Source organism: Hemiscyllium ocellatum, chromosome 6 (genome assembly GCF_020745735.1).
Source record: "Hemiscyllium ocellatum isolate sHemOce1 chromosome 6, sHemOce1.pat.X.cur, whole genome shotgun sequence".
Classification (NCBI taxonomy): domain Eukaryota; kingdom Metazoa; phylum Chordata; class Chondrichthyes; order Orectolobiformes; family Hemiscylliidae; genus Hemiscyllium; species Hemiscyllium ocellatum.
The window spans coordinates 125,273,178-125,288,041 of NC_083406.1; the positions used below are offsets into that span (position 1 = coordinate 125,273,178).

Sequence of the window (14,864 nt, forward strand, 5' to 3'; positions counted from 1 at the left end):
GGGGGGGAGGGAAGACGAGGGGGTTGTGTGGGGGGAGGAAGATGAGGGGGGCGTGTGGGGGGGAGGAAGATGAGGGGGGCGTGAGGAAGATGGTGGGGGTGAGGAGGATGAGGGGTGTGTGGTGGGGAACATGGGGGTGTAGGGGGAGGAGGATGATGGGGGGTGTAGGGGGAGGAGGATGATGGGGGGTGTAGGGGGAGGAGGATGATGGGGGGTGTAGGGGGAGGAGGATGATGGGGGGGTGGGGGAGGAGGATGATGGGGGTGTAGGGGGAGGAGGATGATGGGGGTGTAGGGGGAGGAGGATGATGGGGGTGTAGGGGGAGGAGGATGATGGGGGTGTAGGGGGAGGAGGATGATGGGGGGACGTGGGGGAGGAGGATGATGGGGGGACGTGGGGGAGGAGGATGATGGGGGGACGTGGGGGAGGAGGATGATGTGGAGGAGGAGGATGATGGGGGGGCGTAGGGGGGAGGAAGATGAGGGGGGTGTGTGGGGGGGGGATGAGGAAGATGAGGGGGGTGTGGGGGGGGATGAGGGGGGTGTGTGGGGGGGATGAGGGGGGTGTGTGTGGGGGGGGATGAGGGGGGTGTGTGTGGGGGGGGGATGAGGGGGGTGTGTGTGGGGGGGATGAGGGGGGTGTGTGGGGGGGAAGAGGGGGGTGTTTGTGGGGGGGATGAGGGGGGTGTTTGTGGGGGGGATGAGGGGGGTGTGTGTGGGGGGGATGAGGGGGGGGTGTTTGTGGGGGGGATGAGGGGGGTGTGTGTGGGGGGGATGAGGGGGGTGTGTGGGGGGGGATGAGGGGGGTGTGTGGGGGGGGGATGAGGAGGGTGTGTGGGGGCGGGATGAGGAGGGTGTGTGGGGGGAGGAAGATGAGGCGGGTGTGTGGGGGGAGGAAGATGAGGCGGGTGTGGGGGGGAAGAACATGGGGGTGTGTGGGGGCGCGGACGATGATGGGGCGAGGGGAGTGTGGGGGGGAAGAACATGGGGGTGTGTGGGGGCGCGGACGATGATGGGGCGAGGGGGGTGTGGGGGGGAAGAACATGGGGGTGTGTGGGGGCGCGGACGATGATGGGGCATGGGGGGTGAGGAGGATGAGGGGTTGTGGGGGGAGGAAGATGAAGGGTGTGTCGGGGGGAGACCCATGGGGGTGTAGGGGGGGAAGATGAGGGGGGTGGGGGGGAGGAAGATGAGGAGGGTGTGGGGGGGAGGCAGATGAGGGTGTGGGGGGGAGGCAGAATAGGACGTGGGGGAGGAGGAAGATGGGGGCGTGGGGGAGGAGGATGAGGGGGGGCGTGGGGGAGGAGGATGAGGGGGGGCCTGGGGGAGGAGGATGGGGGAGGAAGATGAAGGGTGTGTGGGGGGGGAACATGGGGGTGTAGGGGGGAGGAAGATGGGGGGGGCGTGGGGGAGGAGGATGATGGGGGGGTGAGGGAGGAGGATGAGGGGGTGTAGGGGGAGGAGGATGAGGGGGTGTAGGGGGAGGAGGATGAGGGGGGGCGTGGGGGAGGAGGATGAGGGGGGCGTGGGGGAGGAGGATGGGGGAGGAAGATGGGGGGCGTGGGGGGGAGGAAGATGAGGGGTTGTGGGGGGAGGAAGATGAAGGGTGTGTGGGGGGGGAACATGGTGTAGGGGGGAGGAAGATGAGGGGGGTGGGGGGGAGGAAGATGAGGAGGGTGTGGGGGGGAGGAAGAATAGGACGTGGGGGGGGAGGAAGATGAGGGGGGTGTGGGAGAGGAACATGGTGTGTGGGGGGAAGCAAGATGAGGGGGGTGTGTGGGGGCAGTAAGATGAGGGGGGTGTGTGGGGGGAGGAAGATGAGGGGGGTGTGTGAGGGGAGGAAGATGAGGGGGGTGTGTGGGGGGAGGAAGATGAGGGGGGTGTGTGGGGGGAGGAAGATGAGGGGGGTGTGTGGGGGGAGGAAGATGAGGGGGGTGTGTGGGGGGAGGAAGATGAGGGGGGTGTGTGGGGGGAGGAAGATGAGGGGGGTGTGTGGGGGGAGGAAGATGAGGGGGGTGTGTGGGGGGAGGAAGATGGGGGGGGGTGTGGGGGGAGGAAGATGAGGGGGGTGGAAGATGAGGGGGGGCGTGGGTGGGAGGAAGATGAGGGGGGGCGTGGGGGAGGAGGAAGATGAGGGGGGGCGTGGGGGAGGATGATGAGGGGGGACGTGGGGGAGGATGATGAGGGGGTGTGTCGGGGAGGAGGAAGATGGGGGGCGTGGGGGGGGAGGAAGATGAGGGGGAGGAACGGATGTGTGTGGGGGAGAGGAAGATGATGGGGCGTGGGGGGTGAGGAGGATGAGGGGTTGTGGGGGGAGGAAGATGAGGGGGGATGTGGAGGCGGGGAGGAAGTTGAGGGGGGTGTGTGTGGGGTGTGAAGAAAATAGGGGTGTGTGTGTGAGGGGTGAGGAAGATGAGGGGTTGTGTGGGGACGGAGGAAGATGGGGGGTGTGTGGGTGGGGTGAAGATGAGGGTAAGTCTGGGGTGGAGAGTGTTGGAGTGTGGGAGGGGAATCAGGTGGACTGAGAGTGAGGAGCGAGAATAGGTGTGGGGGTGAAGTGTTGTGGGGTTTGCTGAAGTGTGGCAAGGGGATTCGGGGACAGTGGGGAAGGATGTTGGGGCTAGAAACAAAAACAAATATTGCTGGAGGAACTCTGCAGGTCTGGTGGCATCTGTGGAGAGAGAACAGTTAACGTTTTGGGTCCCACGACCCTTCTTCAGAACAGTATGGGTCACAGGACTCGAAACATTAACTCTGATCCCTCTGCACAGCTGCTACCAGATCTGCTGAGCTTCACCAGCAATTTCTGTTTTTTTTCTGATTTCTAGCATCTTCTGTTCTTTTGGTCTTCAGAAGTTTGGGTTCGTACTGGGGCAGAGGATTGGGCTTCAGGGTAAGAGTGGTGTAGCTAAAGTTCTAACCCTAGTCTCTTGTTATATTGATGGGGTCAGTGATGTGCGTAAATGGAATGGTGTTTGTTTTGTCACCCCAATGTTTTGTCGATCATGCAGACAACCCTTGCTCTGCCCCAGCTGACTGTTTCCCTGCCACAGAGGAGAGATGTTTGATGAGGAGGATTGGAACGATGATGTGGAAGCCAGGGCCCTGAGTAAAGCACTTGTTCACAAGACTGAGTCTCCCCACTGCAATAGCAACCGAGTAAGTTGCGAACTAATTATCCTTTCCTACAATATCCTTTGTCACAGATATAAAACTCAAAGTATTTAAAATATTCATTGTCTATGGCATTATCCATGCAGAGAAACAATTAATGTTTCAGGTCAGTGCCTGACAAACCATTAGCACTGTCAGAGACGAGTCTCAATCTGTCAAACTGGGGAGATGGTGGTTTAGTGGTTATTCCAGGCCAGTTGTTATGAAGGTGAAGGTGTGTACTGTACCTTTGAGAAGAGGAGGCTAGCAAGGACTGACTGAAAGCGCAGAGTGTGCTGAACAATTTAAAAATGTTACATTTGGTGGAAACAAATGGCTGGAGTTGCATTGCCATGGAACAGAAACAAATTCCAAGTTGGCCAAATGGTTTAAATTATACCCCCGATACCAAAATTCAATCAAATTTGAATTTTATTGTTTGGGATCACATCAAACCAAAAAATGGTCTGACATTTTGGGGTATAAAATCAAACATTTTGAACAGTTAGGGGGGAGAACAGCAAAGAGCACCAACAAGTATAGGCTGTTAGTCAAATAGGTCTTTGAAAGGTATCTGGATTAGAGTGGTGCTGGAAAAGCACAACAGTTCAGACAGCATCCAAGAAGCAGGAAAATTGACGTTTCGGGCAAAAGCTCTTCATCAGGAATACAGGCAGAGAGCCTGGAGAGATAAAGAGAAGAGGTGGGGGTGGTGAGAAAGTAGCATAGAGTACAGTAGGTGATTGGAGGTGGGGATGAAGGTGATAGGTTGGGGAGGAGGGTGGAGTGGATAGATGGTGTCCCAGATGTAGAGGAGACTGCATCTGGAGCAACGGATACAATAAATTTTATTGGTGGATGTGCAGGTAAACGTTTGGATGTGGAAGGCTCCTTTAGGGCCTTGGATGGAGGTGAGGGAGGAGGTGTGGGTGCAGGTTTTGCAATTCCTGCGGTGGCAGGGGAAGGTGCCAGGATGGGAGGGTGGGTTGTTGGGGGAGTGTGGACCTGACCAGGTAGTCACAGAGGGATCGGTCTTTGCGGAAGGCGGAAAGGGGTGGAGAGGGAAATATATCCCTGGTGGTGGGGTCTTTTTGGAGGTGGTGGAAATGTCGGCGGATGATTTGGTTTATGCAAAGGTTTGTAGGGTGGAAGGTGAGCACCAGGGGCGTTCTGACCTTGTTACGGTTGGAGGGGTGGGGTCTGAGGGCGGAGGTATGGGATGTGGACGAGATGTGTTGGAGGGCATCTTTAACCACATGGGAAGGGAAATTGCGGTCTCTAAAGTAGGAGGCCATCTGGTGTGTTCTGTGGTGTCACTGGCCCTCCTGGGAGCAGATACGGCGGAGGTGGAGGAATTGGGAATACGGGATGGCATTTTTGCAGGAGGTAGGGTGGGAAGAGGTGTAATCCAGGTAGCTGTGGGAGTCGGTGGGTTGTAAAAAATGTCAGTGTCAAGTCGGTCATCATTAATGGAGATGGAGAGGTCCAGGAAGGGGAGGGAGGTGTCAGAGATGGTCCAGGTAAATTTAAGGTCAGAGTGGAATGTGTTGGTGAAGTTGATGAATATCTCAACCTCCTCGCGGGAGCACGAGGTGGCGCCAATGCAGTCATCAATGTAGCAGAGGAAGAGGTGGGGAGTGGTGCTGGTGTAATTACGGAAGGTGGACTGTTCTACGTAGCCAACAAAGAGATAGGCATAGCTGGGGCCCAAACGTGTGCCATAGCTACTCTTTGGTCTGGAGGAAGTGGGAGGATTCGAAGGAGAAATTGCAAAGGGTGAGGACAAGTTCAGCCAAACAAGTGAGAGTGTCGGTGGAAGGGTACTGTTGGGGACGTTGGGAGAGGAAGAAACGGAGGGCTTGGAGGCCCTGGTCATGGCGGATGGAGATGTAGAGAGATTGGATATCCATGGTGAAGATGATGCGGTCTTCTCTACATTGGGGAGACTGGACGCCTCCTAGCAGAGCGCTTTAGGGAACATCTCTGGGACATCCGCATAATCAACCACACCACCCTGTGACCCAACATTTCAACTCCCCCTCCCACTCAGCCAAGGACATGGAGGTCCTGGGCCTCCTTCGCTGCTCCCTCACTACCTGACGCCTGGAGGAAGAATGCCTCATCTTCTGCCTTGGTACAATTCAACCCCAGGGCATCAATGTGGACTTCACCAGTTGCCTCGTCTACCCTCCCCCCACCTCACCCCAGTTCCAAACTTCCAGCTCAGCACTGTCCTCATGACTTGTCCTACCTGCCTATCTTCCTTTCCACCTATCCATTCCACCCTCCTCTCTGACCTATCACCTTCATCCCCCTCCCCATCCACTCATTGTACTCTTTGCTACCTTCCCCCACCCTCCTCCCCGACCTATCACTTTCATCCCCACCCCCACTCACCTATTGTACGATATGCTACTTTCTCCCCACCCCCACCTTCCTCTCCACCCTTCAGCCACTCTGCCTGTATTCCTGATGAAGGGCTTTTGCCCGAAAAGTAGATTTTCCTGCTCCTTGGATGTTGTCTGAACTGCTGTGCTTTTCCAGCACCACTCTAATCCACAATCTGGTTTCCAGCATCTGCAGTCATTGTTTTTAACCTCTGAAAGGTATCTGTCCATAAGAAAAGTTGTGCAGTAGAAGACGAGATGTCCCTGGGAAATACAGCGAAAAATCTATGAAGAAGAATTGACAAAGCTGACTGATTTTGAAAAGTGTTTACATTTTTCCTTTGGAAATCTTAATAGGGTTTTTTTATCAGACCAGTATTGTAGAGTGGGAGGTAAAAGATAGGTTTAAGAGAAAGGAGTTGTAAATAGTTGTTTAATGTTCTCTTTTGGGCTTAAAGAATAAAATTGGGATGGTTCTTTGCCTCTCGAAATTTAACAGATTATGAGGTGAGGTGAGGTGAGCTTTTCTGTGTGTCTGGTTTAAATTAGCAGTAGGGTTTACCCTGTGTTGTAACACAATGTGCTGAGGACATTTACTTCCAGCCATTCCCTATGCTGGAATAGATTTGGATCAGTAACCTGTTAAGTATTTACATGCTAAGAAGAGGAATCGCTGACATAAACTCTTCCTTCTTATTAGAATGTACAGACACTTGGTGGAAAGATGAAACAGAGACTTCTGCAAACGCTGCAGACTCTTTCTGCAGCAGGAGCACCTGATCAGCATCTAGAGGCAACACAGTCCAAGCCCGAGTATGGAACAGCAAAGAAAGCTAGGCTGAAACTCAAGAGGAAAAGGAAGAGAAGCCGGGGAAAGGAGGAGAGTGAGGAGACTTTGGGTACAAACCCATTTAAAGAGGATGCAGAAAAAGGAAATGTAGCCCCTCTGAAATCGCCATTTGCACAAGCTGTCACAAGAAATGAAAAGTGGAGCAGCATAGGAAGCAAGGATATTGGACATGTAAAAGGTGGAGATGCAGAGGAGGGTGACAGAAGCTCAGCTCCTAGCTCAAAGCTGCTGAAGGCAGGTGAGCTGGGAAGAAACACAACCCAGGGATTGCTCACCCGCCAACAGTGGAGAAACAAAATGAAAAACAAGCGTCGGAACAAAAACAAATTCCACCCTGTGGTCACATTGTTTGTGAAGAACCAAGGAGAAATGAAGGGGAAGACTGACTGTGAAAGGACTTTGGGAAAACTAGAACCTGAACAAGGTGAAGGCAAACACATCACAGACAGACACAAAATTAAAATAAAGCAAAAGAAAGGAAAAGGAGAAGAAGGGAGTGATCCAACAGAGAGAACAATCTCTGAGACTAACCATAAAAATATGTCTAACCTCAACAAGAGGATAAAAATTCAGAACCAGAACAGTGAGACTGTGACAAAAATTAAGAAAAAACGGAAGAGAATATGTGAACATCTGTCACATGCAGAGCAAAGGGACTGTACCTCAGGCAGTTCAGGTCCACTGGCCAGAGACTTGGCACTTGCTGTGGGGGTAAATACCACTGAATCAGGTCCCTCCAGCCTGACCTCAAATCGCTCAGCGGCTTTGAGAAACAAGATGGAAGAACGCCTAAAGTCAGCCCGTTTCCGTTACATTAACGAGCAGCTGTACACCTTGAGCAGTGCAGAGGCTGTGAAGCTCTTCGCTGAGGACCGTGATTCCTTCCAGCTTTATCACCAAGGTTTCACAGCTCAGATGGAGCGCTGGCCAGAAAACCCAGTCAACAAAATCATTCAGTACATCCGAAACAGGTACAGCTGGGCAGAGCACGGGGTTAGCGGGTTGGAGAGGAGTAGCATGCTAACAGTAGCTCACCACCACCCTCAAGAACAACTCGGACTGGCCTAGCCAGTGACACTTCCTGTGAATGAAGTTTTAAAAATGTTGCTGTGCTGGTGGGGGAGAATGCTGGGGAGAAAGGTAATGTGGTGGCAATGGCAACGGGCAAGTGTGAGAGTTTGTTTGAGGTTCCTTCTTAATCCAAGAGGGATGAGGGATAGGAGCAGGAGAGATGTGGGAATGTGAGCATCTGCAAGGACCCCTCCAGAGTGTATCCCTGAACTAAGTGATTAGCCAAGCCTCAGTGTGAAGTAAAAGAAATGAAAGAATTGTAAATAGAATCAAATTGGTGGAAAAACTCAAAGTCTGGCAGCATCTGTGGAGAGAAATCAGTTAATGTTTTGACAATTTTGACAAAATGTCCACCTTCTTCCTCAACTGAGAACTTTCCAGCACCACAAATGACAGGATCTTCTAACATGTCCAATCCATCTCGAACACTTTAGCCCTCCACCCCTCTCTTCCCTTGCACAACAACGATAGTGTCCCCTTCGTCCTCACCTACCATCCCACCAGCATCCACAACCAGAGAATCATTAGCCACCACTTCCACTACCTCCAGCAGGATGCCACCATCAGACTCAGACTCCCCTCCCTTGTCAGCCTTCCACAGCCACCATACCCACCGAGACACTTTGGTCCATTTGTGCTCACTCTCAACACTGTCCCCACCCCCACAGTACCTCCCCCTGCAAATGGACAAGGTATAACACCTGCTAGTTTACTTCCTCTTTCCTTAGTAACCAAGGGCCCAAGCACACCACCTGGGTGAAGCAGCGCTTTACATGCATTTAACGAAATCTAGTTTACTGTATTCACTGTTCACAATGTGATCTTCTCTACACTGGGAAAATGAAGCATTTACTGGGTGGCCGTTTCACACAACACCTGTGTTCTGTCTGCATAATAGACCCTCCGCTTCCAGTTGCCTGCCACTTCAACACACCACCCTGTTCCCTGGCCAACATTTCTGTCTCATTTGCTACGGTAATCCAGCCAAGCTCATTCCAGCTGGAAGAACATGCCAATTTCTGCTTGGGAACATTACAGCCTTCTGGACTCACTATCAAGTTCAACAGTTCTGGGCCTTAAGGTACCTTCTCCCATGTCCGTACTGCAACCCTCACACACCAGGCATTATTATCACAGAGACTGCTAGTACACACAACTCATTGTTAGCCACTAACAGCCCCCGTTACCAGCTATTCATTCTCCTGGGCTGACCACTGTCCGCTCCTTTTGTCCAATTGTTCTTCTTTCTCCTGGGGGTCTATTACTACCTATCGTTACTCCTTACCGTCTCCCTACCTTCTGCATACAAGCCAACATTCCAAGCTATAGTCAGTTCTGAAGAAGGGGCACTGGACTTGAAACGTAAACTCTGATTTTTCTCCACAGATGCTGCCAGACTTCTTGAACTTTTCCAGCGGTTTCTGTTTTTGCCCCAGTGTAAACTGTTGAGAATGTCTTTTGTTTTTTGCGTTTATTCAGTGAAGGACCAGCCAGCCTCTAAATTCTCTTTCATGCTCCCACAGGCCATCCACTGCTGTTGTGGCTGATTTTGGCTGCGGGGACTGTAAGATTGCCCAGAGCGTGAGCAACAAGGTTCACTCATTTGATTTGGTCGCACTCAATGAACATGTAATTGTCTGTGACATGGCGAATGTAAGTATTGATAGAACCCAACTCTGTTCACCAGCGTGCGAGTATCCAATCACCTCTCTGCAACTGACATGGGATTTACCTAAGATCATTCAGTCATATCTCTGGGGACAGCTAGGCCTGACTGTCTAGACATTCCTTTGCTAATGTGTAACTGTATGTCCCTGACGCCTTTTGTTCCCTACGTCTAAGTTTGTCACTGATTCCACCAACGCTCTCACTCAGTTTCACTCTGATTTCCCCCTGTGTTGACTCTGGTTTCTGCTTGATTTCCCCTCTCTTCCTTGGTCACAATTTCAACTTGATTCCCCATCTCTCATGGTATGTGTTTACCCTGATTTTCCTGTGCTTGCTGTCTTACAATCAGAACATAAGACAAAGAAGTGGAAGTCGACCAATCAGCCCATTGAGTCCTTGTGACATTCAATGAGATCATGGCTGATCTGATCCTTAATTCCAGTTTCCTGCCTTTTCCTCATAACCTTGGATTCCCTTACTTTGGGGGGGGGTGGGGTGGTGGCGTGGGCGCAGTAGTGGGTTAGTGGCATCCATGTTGAGGTTTTTGACTTGGGCCCTTCATCAGGACTCCTTACTGGGGGAGTGGGGGCAGTGGAGTCCTGGTGGGAGGGCTTGTGCCCGGGGCATCAATTCTCCTGCTCCTCAGGTGCTGTCTGGCTTTTCCAGCACCACACATTCAACTTTTGTAATTCTAGCAAAACTGCTCTCTTTTTCTACCCAATTCCCTTTGAAATTCAGACCAACATTCCACTTGCCTTCCTTATTACCTGCTAAACTAGCTAGTACATTAATCATGAGTGTATTTAAACATCTTTTATTTGGGAAAATCAAATTAGAAAAGGTAACCATGAGGTAGAATTCATAGCATGTATTTGGGACAGTTGGCAGAACAATTTCTGTATCAGGTGAGGGATCTGGTGGTATGCAATGAAACTGGTTTCATGAATGTCAGAGCAAAAGACCCCCTCGGGAATCATGACCATAATGTGACATAATCGGTTACAGAGTGAGAAACTAGGGCTGGAAACAATTGTGCTCGACTTCAACAAAGATAATTTTTTGGGGATGAGTGCAGAGTTGGTTGGAGTGGACTGGGAAAGGTATTTAGCTGAAAATACGGTAGAGGAACAGTGGAAGATGTTTAAGGTGGTCCACTACTCTGCTATCCATGTTACATACATCTGTACTTTCGGGTTTCGCAGTGTGTCTTAACATTACTATTTGGCATTCTATAAACAGGCAGCACAGTGGCTTAGTGGTTAGACACTACTGTCTCATAGCGCCAGAGACCTGGGTTCGATTCCTGCCTCGGCGACTCTCTGTGTGGAGTTGCACATTTTCCTGATGTCTGTCGGTTTCCTCCCACAATCCAAAGATGTGCAGGTCAGGTGAATTGGCCATGCTAAATTGCCCACAGTGTTAGGTACATTAGTCGGGTAAATATAGGGTAGGGGAATGAGTCTGGGTGGATTACTCTTCAGAGGGTTGGTGTGGACTTGTTGGGCCAAAGGACCTGTTTCCATACTGTAGGGAATCTGATCTAAAGAACTCCCCTGATGTTTTCCCCTTGCTCTTTCTTAACTCCACCCAGACTGATTTTCCATCTTGATCCTTCAATCGAAGATCATTTTGATGTTGACCTGCATGAGAAGTGTGAACCCACTTCCTTTTCTTTTCTTGTTTGTGTCTCCTAGATGTATAATTTGCTGGATTTGCAGTTGCCAATTGTTTCTGTTACCACAACTAAACTATACCCAATTATCTCTATTTGTGTATTCAAACCATCAACCATGTACATTGGGATAAAGCACCATAATTTGGGCTTTTTAGTGTTCTCTATTCTGATTGGACTGAATGTTTGCCATTTCTTTATCTGTCATCTGTGTTGTGTATTTATTAGAACATATTTGCCACTTCTTCTGGATATAGTTAGAGATGAGCAATAACTGCTTGTTTTGTCAGCAACACACTGTTCATGAAAACAAAACATTTGATGGGAAAAGAACTGAAGGTTCAGGCAAAGAGCAGGGACTAACTGGACTGTTCTTTGGTGTACTCAGTGGGTCTCTTCTATGATTTTCAAAGAAACTGAGCTTGCTTTTGACATCTTGCTTGTGGTGCTTCAGGTTCCTCTGCATGCTGAATCAGTTGATATCGTTGTCTTCTGTCTTGCACTGATGGGCACGAACCTTGTGGATTTCCTGACAGAGGCCAATCGTATCCTTCGACCAGGGTAAGCCCGGTGACTCCCTCTCACTTAGTCACTCAACACATTGGCACAGGTCCTTTCAAATCTGCAGCATTTTCCTAATCCAACTCTCAAATCCTGCATATCTCTCATGTACGCCTCCTAAAAAGATTTATTTCTGTAGCCCCTTTGTGACCTGCTTTTGAATTTTGGAAAGAAGTTAGAAATTGTTTTAATCTGGAATACAGGAGAGCTGAAACGTGGGCTTCAGCTGTTTAACTCTTGACACCAGAAAACCTGAGGGGACAACAGCGGGAGGGAAGAAAGAATGGTGAGGGTGGAGAGGCGTGGGAGAGCGGCCATGGACTTACTGTGTGGGTGGATGGAGGAGGAAGAGCTGATCATGAAAATGACTCTGGGGCCAGTACAACAGGTTCACAGTTGATGTGCTATCCATCTCTGGATCTTTCTGTTTGACCAGGGGGATTCTAAAGATTGCTGAAGTGGCCAGCAGATTTGAAGATGTTCGGAGTTTTACCAGTGTCCTTGGATCTCTTGGTTTTAAACTGATTTCAAAGGTATCATTTAAAACTACACTTGACTTGTCTAATTGGGGGTAGGGATTGTAGTGATTGTAACAAGGTCAGCCAGGTGGACATCATAGAATGTGTTCCCTGTTCGGGGCTGTTAACCTGGTTCAGTCAGGTAGCCCTGGCTGACTGTTATAAACAGAGTTTCCACTACTGCAGTTAGGCGGTGGTGTGGGGGTAAAAAGGGAGGAAAAAAACAGGAGTGTCAGAGGTTCTGTTCACTGAGAGCTGGCTCTGAAGGAGCTGGATCAGTGTCAAGGACGCGCCATGTGTAAGCAAAGGGTGGACTTGGTGACAAATACCAGACTCTATAGAATTATTTCAGCTATCACCTTCATTTCCTTTAATAAATCCCTCTCATCCCACGAGATTAATAGTCCACGTTTGGGCAGGTAAAGTGGAAAAAAAAGAGTTTCAGGGTGTGGCATGGTGGTGCACTGGTTAGCACTGCTGCCTCACAGTGCCAGGGACCCAAGTTCGATTCCAACCCCTCTGTGAAGTTTGCACATTCTCCCCATGTCTGCGTGAGTTTTTTCTGGATGTTCTGATTTACTCCCACAAACCAAAGGTGTGCAGGTTAGGTGGGTTGGCCATGCTAAATTGCCCACAGTGTTCAGGGATGTGCAGATTAGGTGCATTAGTCAGGGGAAAATATAGGATAATAGGTTAGGAGAATCATTCTGGATGGCTTACTCTACGGAGGATCAGTGTGGACTTGTTGGGCCCCAAAGGAGCCTTCCACATCCACCAAAGTTTCACCTGCACTTCCACTAATGTCATTTATTGTCTCCTTTACATTGGAGAGACTGGACGCCTTCTAGCAGAGCGCTTTAGGGAACATCTCTGGCACACCCGCACCAATCGACCTCACCGCCCTGTGACCGAACGTTTCAACACCCCCCTCCCACTTTGCTGAGGACATGCAGGTCCTGGACTGCCTCCACCGTCGCTCCCACACCACCTGACACCTGGAGGAAGAATACCTCATCTTCCGCCTGGGAACACTTCAATCCCAGGGCATCAATGTGGACTTCATCAGTTTCCTCATTTCCCCCCCACCCCCACCTTACCCCAGTTTCAACTTCCAGCTCAGCACCATCCTCATGACCTGTCTTACCTGCCCATCTCTCCACTCTACCCTCCTCTCCGACCTATCATTTTTATCCCCACTTCCTTCCATCCACCTATTGCAGTCTTAGCTACCTTCTTCCCAGCCCCAACCCCCTCCCATTTATCTCTCCATCCCCAAGGCTTCCAGCCTCATTCCTGATGAAGGGCTCCTGCCTGAAGCATCGATTTTCCTGCTCCTTGGATGCTGCCTGACCTGCTGTGCTTTTCCAGCACCATTCTGATTTAAACTCTGATTTCTAGCATCTGCAGTCCTCAGTTTCACGTTATTGGGCTGAAGGCCCTGATTCCACACTGTGGGGATTCTAAGATTCTGATCACTCTTAACAGCTGGCTCTGAGAGAGCTGGATCAGCGTCAAGGACTTTCCACTTGGAAGTAAAGGGTGACTTGGTGATGGGATGCTGGTTTTGGGGAAGGGGTGAGGAATGTGTACTGTTGTGGAAGGAGATGTTCTCGTAATGAGGTTGAGTTTCAGAGTCCAGTTTTGGAGCTGGTGTCATGGCAGGGGCTGGTGGGGAATGTGGGTGGTCGGAGTTAGTGGTGGGAGTTGGTTGTGGGACTAAACAGCAGGGATGATCCGGGGAGGGACAGCTGGTCTCTGGAGAGAGAGGTCTCTGGCCCAGAAATTTCATTGTATCGTGTGATATTTTGGTGCTCAGGCATGTTGTTTGCTCATTCCCACAGGACACGCAGAACAGATACTTTTATCTGTTTGACTTCATGAAGAATGGGTCTCCTGTGAAGAAAGGGAAACTTCCTCGTCTGCAACTAAAGCCTTGCCTTTACAAAAAACGCTGAGATCCTCTGGAGATTGAGTAAACTACAGAATGTCAGAACAGAGATTACGGAGGGAGGGTGTTTCCCCACAGACTGATGGAGAACTATAGAAAACAAGACATTCAGTATTATTTTGCTGCCTTTTTCAAATGGGATGATTCACAAGGATTTTGTAATACCTCATGAAGGCAGAGTTTGGCCTGTTCTTAGAGAAGCAGTGACCCTTGGACTGCTCGAGTTGACTGGAATCTATGCCGGTTAGGTTTCTATATTTGTGATTAATTTGTAGATTTTGACTTTTGTATTTTTGTATAAATTTTGATGATGGGACATCAAAAGTCTGAGTAAACAGCAATGGCTGAGTAGGACTTTGTAATGAGTCGACAATATCACTTTGCACATTGATTCCAGCTGGCCCTGCCCTAAAACTGTATATGCCTCTATAGTGTAAACACTATAAATGCCGGAAGAAACATCAAAGAAGCGCTTCGCAGGAGGCACCACAGCACTGATGATGTCTCCTAGCCAGGGGATGAAACGTTTGCAACAAAAACTTCCAGCTCGGCGAACAGAACCACTACACTAAGTAAAGGCTCTTGACTTTCATAGAATCACATCGTACAAAAGAGGTCCTTTGGCACATCAAGTCTGTACTGACAAAACAATGTGAACTCTGCTTTTCCAATTATTTCTTAAGGTTGTGAGTTTTCCTACTTCAGTTACCCCCCCGGGCAGTTACCCCCCCGGGCAGTGCATGTCAGACAGTTACCCTCCCAGGCAGTGCATGTCAGACAGTTACCCCCCCGGGCAGTTACCCCCCCGGGCAGTGCATGTCAGACAGTTACCCCCCCGGGCAGTTACCCCCCCGGGCGGTGCATGTCAGACAGTTACCCCCCCCGGGCAGTGACCCCCCGGGCAGTGCATGTCAGACAGTTACCCCCCCGGGCAGTTACCCCCCCCCCCGGGCAGTTACCCCCCCCCGGGCAGTGCATGTCAGACAGTTACCCCCCCGGGCAGTTACCCCCCCCGGGCAGTTACCCCCCGGGCAGTG

General features: G+C 50.6%; 1 protein-coding gene across 1 annotated transcript in view; it reads left to right on the forward strand.

The window, feature by feature from the left end:
• The window catches only part of rrp8 (ribosomal RNA processing 8), a 14,655-nt gene extending 466 nt beyond the window's left edge, over positions 1-14,189 (forward strand). The window contains exons 2-7 of the mRNA XM_060826405.1: positions 3,011-3,158; positions 6,240-7,360; positions 8,984-9,113; positions 11,255-11,361; positions 11,798-11,894; positions 13,721-14,189. Coding sequence (XP_060682388.1) covers positions 3,060-3,158; positions 6,240-7,360; positions 8,984-9,113; positions 11,255-11,361; positions 11,798-11,894; positions 13,721-13,834 — 1,668 coding nt within the window. The 5' untranslated portion in view covers positions 3,011-3,059 and the 3' untranslated portion in view covers positions 13,835-14,189. The remainder of the gene's footprint in view (positions 1-3,010; positions 3,159-6,239; positions 7,361-8,983; positions 9,114-11,254; positions 11,362-11,797; positions 11,895-13,720) is intronic.
• Positions 14,190-14,864: the final 675 nt, after the last annotated feature.